Source organism: Leishmania infantum, chromosome 33 (assembly GCF_000002875.2).
Source record: "Leishmania infantum JPCM5 genome chromosome 33".
NCBI lineage: Eukaryota > Euglenozoa > Kinetoplastea > Trypanosomatida > Trypanosomatidae > Leishmania > Leishmania infantum.
Genome location: NC_009417.2, coordinates 1,346,133 through 1,351,037, shown reverse-complemented (window position 1 = coordinate 1,351,037; position 4,905 = coordinate 1,346,133). Strand labels below are relative to the sequence as shown.

The 4,905-nt window shown below is 57.7% G+C and overlaps 1 protein-coding gene across 1 annotated transcript; it reads right to left on the bottom strand.

Annotated features, from left to right (window-relative positions):
- Window positions 1-1,449: 1,449 nt before the first annotated feature.
- LINJ_33_3180 (hypothetical protein, unknown function) lies at window positions 1,450-4,359 on the bottom strand (the record flags this gene model as incomplete). The annotated part of the gene is made up of 1 exon (XM_001468325.1): window positions 1,450-4,359. The coding sequence occupies one exon, from the start codon at window positions 4,357-4,359 to the stop codon at window positions 1,450-1,452; it is 2,910 nt and encodes a 969-aa protein (XP_001468362.1).
- Between the last annotated feature and the right edge of the window lie 546 nt (window positions 4,360-4,905).

The following is a 4,905-nucleotide window of genomic DNA, read 5'->3' as shown; positions in this document are numbered from 1 at the left end:
AATGGCTCCTTCTCGCTCTCTTGCAGTCTTGCCGGCTTTCTCAGGTTCTTCGCTTGTGCTCCTCGAGTTTGGTCGACCGGAATTTGCGTGCTTGTGTGGATTTCGTTCCAAACGCGACGAACAAAAGCAAGCCGAGCGTTGACAAAAAAAACATTGAGGGAAAAAGACGGAAGAGAACGGGGAATGTAGTGAGAGGTGAGTGGGGCCGCAGCACGTGCGTGGGGAGGGTCCCGGGGAAGACGAGGAGACATTCTTTCTGGTGTAGCCCCTCTGCATGTCGTTCTCTCTTCTGTGCACATGACACAAAGCCCCCCCTTACACACACACATGATCTACTTGGGCCACCTTCGCCTTTCCACTGCCGTCCTCCACCCTGCTCCAGCACCGCTGAAGCAACAGAAATACAAAAGCACAGCTAAAAGGAGACGCAGGAAGTGAGGGAGAACGTGTGCACATCTGCGCATGCTGTAAAACGCGAACCACAACGAAAACGAAAGCCAGAGAACTGAGAGAGATGATGGCAACAAGAGGTAGTGAGAGCGGAGGAGGGGAGGAAGAGAGCCCATTCGCAAGACGCTGGGCCATACACAGACACGCACCAGCACGTTACATGTCCTCCTGTGGCTCTTTTTCTTCGCTCACCCTGCTTCTCTCCCGTGTATGTGTATGAGCGATGAAGCCCATCACCTTCGCTGCACAAAACCCGCACACAGGTGTCGATGTATGAAACCCATACGCACACGAACACGCGCACACCCTTACACACATAGCGGGCGAACAAAGGAAAACGGCGGCATAAGCACAGAGAGCTCGTATTTGGGCGCGTGCGGTAAGAAGGGCGGATAGAACGGCGGGTTCTGGGTGTGGTGTCTATGTGACATCTCCCCGGATGGGCCTCAGAGGCGGCTGAATGGCTGAGCTGTAAGAGAACCCGTGTGCGTGTGTGTGTGTGTGTGTGTGTATCGAGGAGGCGAGGTGATTTCTCATCCTCTCAAACGCAATCGCAGGAGCATGGCAATGCCGAACAGTTTGGTTGCTGTTGTTTTTTGGTCGTTGTTGCCGCACAGGGGGAGCATTACCCGCCTGTCCTGTGTGATTGCTTGGGCGTGGTGAGGCATAAAAGCCACAGAGAAAGATATGTACCAGCTTCAGGCGAGAGTTCGATTAAGTCACTGGGAGTCGCTTGCGCGCATACAAACTCATCGACAGCGGCCAGAGTGAAAGAGCAGAAGAAGACAAGAAGACACAAGACCTTCCTCTCCTCGAGAGCCCTTGCAACAACAGCACCATCTGAAAACTCACATGCAAAGGCCAGCGAAGAAAAATAGCAGAGGCAGCAGAGGTACTTGCAGACACACTACACACATACACACATCGGCAGACAGACACATGTGCTGAAGAATGGCGAGGGAGAGAGGGTTGAGGCATTGTCGCTGCTTCCAGGCAGAGCTACAGTGGTGGCAGTCCCTCCTGCGGACGGGTTGGGAACCGCAGCGATCCTTCGCCGTTGTGAGCGGCCAAGCCGTCGTACGAACGAATCGGGAGGCGTCCGTTTGGCGGCGATACGGATAGCCGCACCTGCGCGGCTGGCGCTCCTCGAAGCCGCCGCGCACCGCCGTCGGAGTCGCTGCTTGTACTGCACCCGCGAACATGGTTCATTAACACCTTTGAATTCCCTGAGCGTACAGTCACGCGGCGCACTGTCGCGGATGGGCTCTCTACTGGCGGCTCCTCGACCTTCTCGAAGCGGTCGGGTTTCTGTGCTGCATCGACGCTCGCACTATCCACGGCGCGCACGACGCCAGCACCGGAGGGCTGGGGCACACAAGCATTCGCGGCAGCGTCGGATACCTTTTCCGCTGATGAATTGCGCGACGGCGGAGCGGTGAGTGTGTCAGGTGTCACAAAGACGGTGCGGACAGCTGTCCGGGAGGAAAGCGCTCGTATCTTCAGGTTATCCGCGGTGGGCGGTGCGCCCATGGACAGGTCTTGCAGCGCCGCCTGCTGCCGGCGGAGAGGGTGGCAGTTTGCCTCCACACTACTTCGGAGACCTCCTTGCTTCTCAGCGGCCTCGCCCGATCCAGGAGGGGAACTGGGACGATAGCAAGTCACGCCGGTATGGCATTCAGCTGGTGCGTCGCCAGCGGCGCTCACGCCGGATAATCGAGCCGGCAAGCGCATTGTATCCCTCTCCTTGCACATTCGTGCCGCGTTGACGTGGGCGCCGTCATCCTTGTTAGCGTCATCACGGGCATTCTCACTCCTTCCTGAGTCGATGCCCACGCGGCCGCACTCGGCAGTGGGGCGTGGCCTGCGCTGCTTTTTGTGCTCCTTGCTCCTCTTCTTGTCCTTGCTACGCTTTTTCTTTGATGTTCTCTTGTGTGGCACATGCTCGACGCTCGTGAGAGGCGTGTCGCCCTGCTCGCGGAAGCTCAGCAGTCGCCACACACCGATGAGCGTCTGCTGCGAAGGCACAGGGTCTAGACTATGCACTTGGCCGGAGCTGAGCGGCCGGGTCACGGAGAAAGATTCACGCGTATGGCCAAAAGAGGCCCCTCTACAGATGCTCAGGATCGCATCGCCAGACGGTCGGCGACGCACCGGCTCCTCAACACGGCGGCCCGACGAGGTTTCGCTGTCGCCCGCCGTTGCTGTGCTTGCGCCGTGTCTATCGGCTGCACCATCTGCAGTCAACGCGTGCCTTGAGGACGCTGGTGGCTGACGCGAAGGCCCTTTGACCTCCATGATAGTCGAACCGCTCTTATGATGAGGGTCGGTATCAAGGAAGCGACTATCAAGGCTGATGTCGCGGCTGTCGAAATCGCCCCGAAGCACCCGAACGATGGCGTTGGGGGAAAGCGCCTTACCGGAGAGGAAGGCTTCGCCTGGCGAACTGCCGCCATGGCCGGTGTGTGCGTGGAAAAACAAAAAGCGGCGCGGCAGATGGCCAGTGGAATTGCTGCTGTGCTCGTTTCTGCCCTCGTGGCGCCCGTCAGCGGACGTCGTCAGCTGCTTGTCAGCTTGCTTCGTTCCGAAAGATGCGTTTCGCGTCTCTTCTGGGATGTTGCAGGGCGAACGCGCATCTGCGTACCTCAGGAAGGACGGAAAGGTGCTATCCATCTTGCTCATCAACGGCCGTGTCGACATGTTATCCTCACTCTTTTCGTCATTGCTAGGCCAAAAGCCAGAGATGCTGCCGACAACGGAGTCCTCGTTGTGGCTGACGCGGTTCGCATGCCCGTGAAGTGGCAGCATCGCCTCCATCTGCATCATGCTTACCTTCCGGCGCCTCTTCTCGTCACCCCAAGCCAATGTAGGAAGTTCGTGATTACTTCTGTCGCAGCCATGATCGTTGCAGAGAGGCGACCGCGCTTCCGCTTGATGTGCTTCGGAGCCGAAGGAGAAATACATCTGCGAGAGCATCATTGAATTGTTCTGCTCCGATGACTGTGGGTGCCTGGTGCCAGCGTTGCCGCTCTCGTGTTTGCTCAAGTCCGCCGGCGGATCTGCGGGTGGTGCGGACGTCCCGTTGCTGAGCGTGCCGGAGGGAGATAACACCAAAGATACGCTCATCTTCGGGTTCAACGCCGTCGTCGTGGTGTACGGCGGCATCATCGAGGCAGCGCTGCCGTGGGCGCGCCGCGGCGTGTCAGAGAGGCCAGTCACGAGCAAGGCGACGTGCGCTCTGTGCGAGCTTGGCGCGCCGGAAATCATGACCGGCGGCAGCGCACTCACAGGGGAGCCCTTAACGCTACTTCGCTGCTCTGGAAAGACGCTATTGCGGCTAACGTCAAACATGACGCTGAGATTCCTCCCAGGGTCTGTGCTGGAGAAGCTGTTGCCGCTGATGCGCGACGCCTCGTTGCCGGCAATCCCCTCGCCCTCCTCGGCTTCGTCGACCTCTTCGTTACTCTCCTCATACTCCCCATACGACGGCGACGGCGTGCCGTCCAAGGTGGTGTCCGAGTCATCACCTTTGGAGGCGTAGAAAGAAGCGTAGTACGAGCCAGACGAAGCACTGCCATCGCCCATACAGGCACCGATGGGGTCCGTCTCCTCACCTGACTGGGCATCGGAGTCACTGTTGTCTGTGTCGAAGTCCACGAAGGTGTCCTGCGTGCGCCATGCATTGCGCGCTTCCTTTTTCAACAGCTGCGATGCGTTCTGTGCGCTGCCCGCGCCGCCCCTTTCCATCACTGCGTTGATCCTGTGCTCCCTGGTTTTGCCACGCTCGATGAGAACGGAGGCAGTGAGCTCTTTGGGCGTTCCCAGTCTGATCGCCTCTGGAAGACTAGTCTCCATCGCAACGGAACCGCACAGCCCACTTGCTCGATACAGGTTGCTTGCCACAGATATCATATGCAGGAAAGAAGGGACCAAAGAACACCACACAGAAAAAAAAACAAGAAGGAATAGCACTAGACGACCTGAAAGTACACAGAGAAAGGGACGGGGTGAGTTGGCGCAAAAGCCCACTGTAGAACAGCAGAGGGGATCGGGATGGGCCAATCGGCGCAGAGAACGCCTCACGCAAAAGACAGATCCAAAAAGAATAATATAGCTCTATATAGACATAGATGTATAGATGTATGTGTACTTCCGTACGTATGCGCGAGCACCGTATGAGAAAACGGGAGGCTAAAAGCAAGGAGCACGCAGACACGCACGGGCGAAAAAGAAGTGGTGGGGGGAGGGAGGCTGCAGGCGGAAGGGGAGAAAAACAAGCAAAACGCACGACACTCCAGGCACACGGACAGATGCGGCCGCAGACACGTCAACGTTTGAATGCGGAGGGAGGGGGTGCAGACGACATGCAGAATGAGAAAGAAGGTGATGAAGAGAGAGGAGGAGATGGTAAAAGCAAAACAGAAACAACCGAAAAAAAAAAGAAGAAGAGGGGGAGCG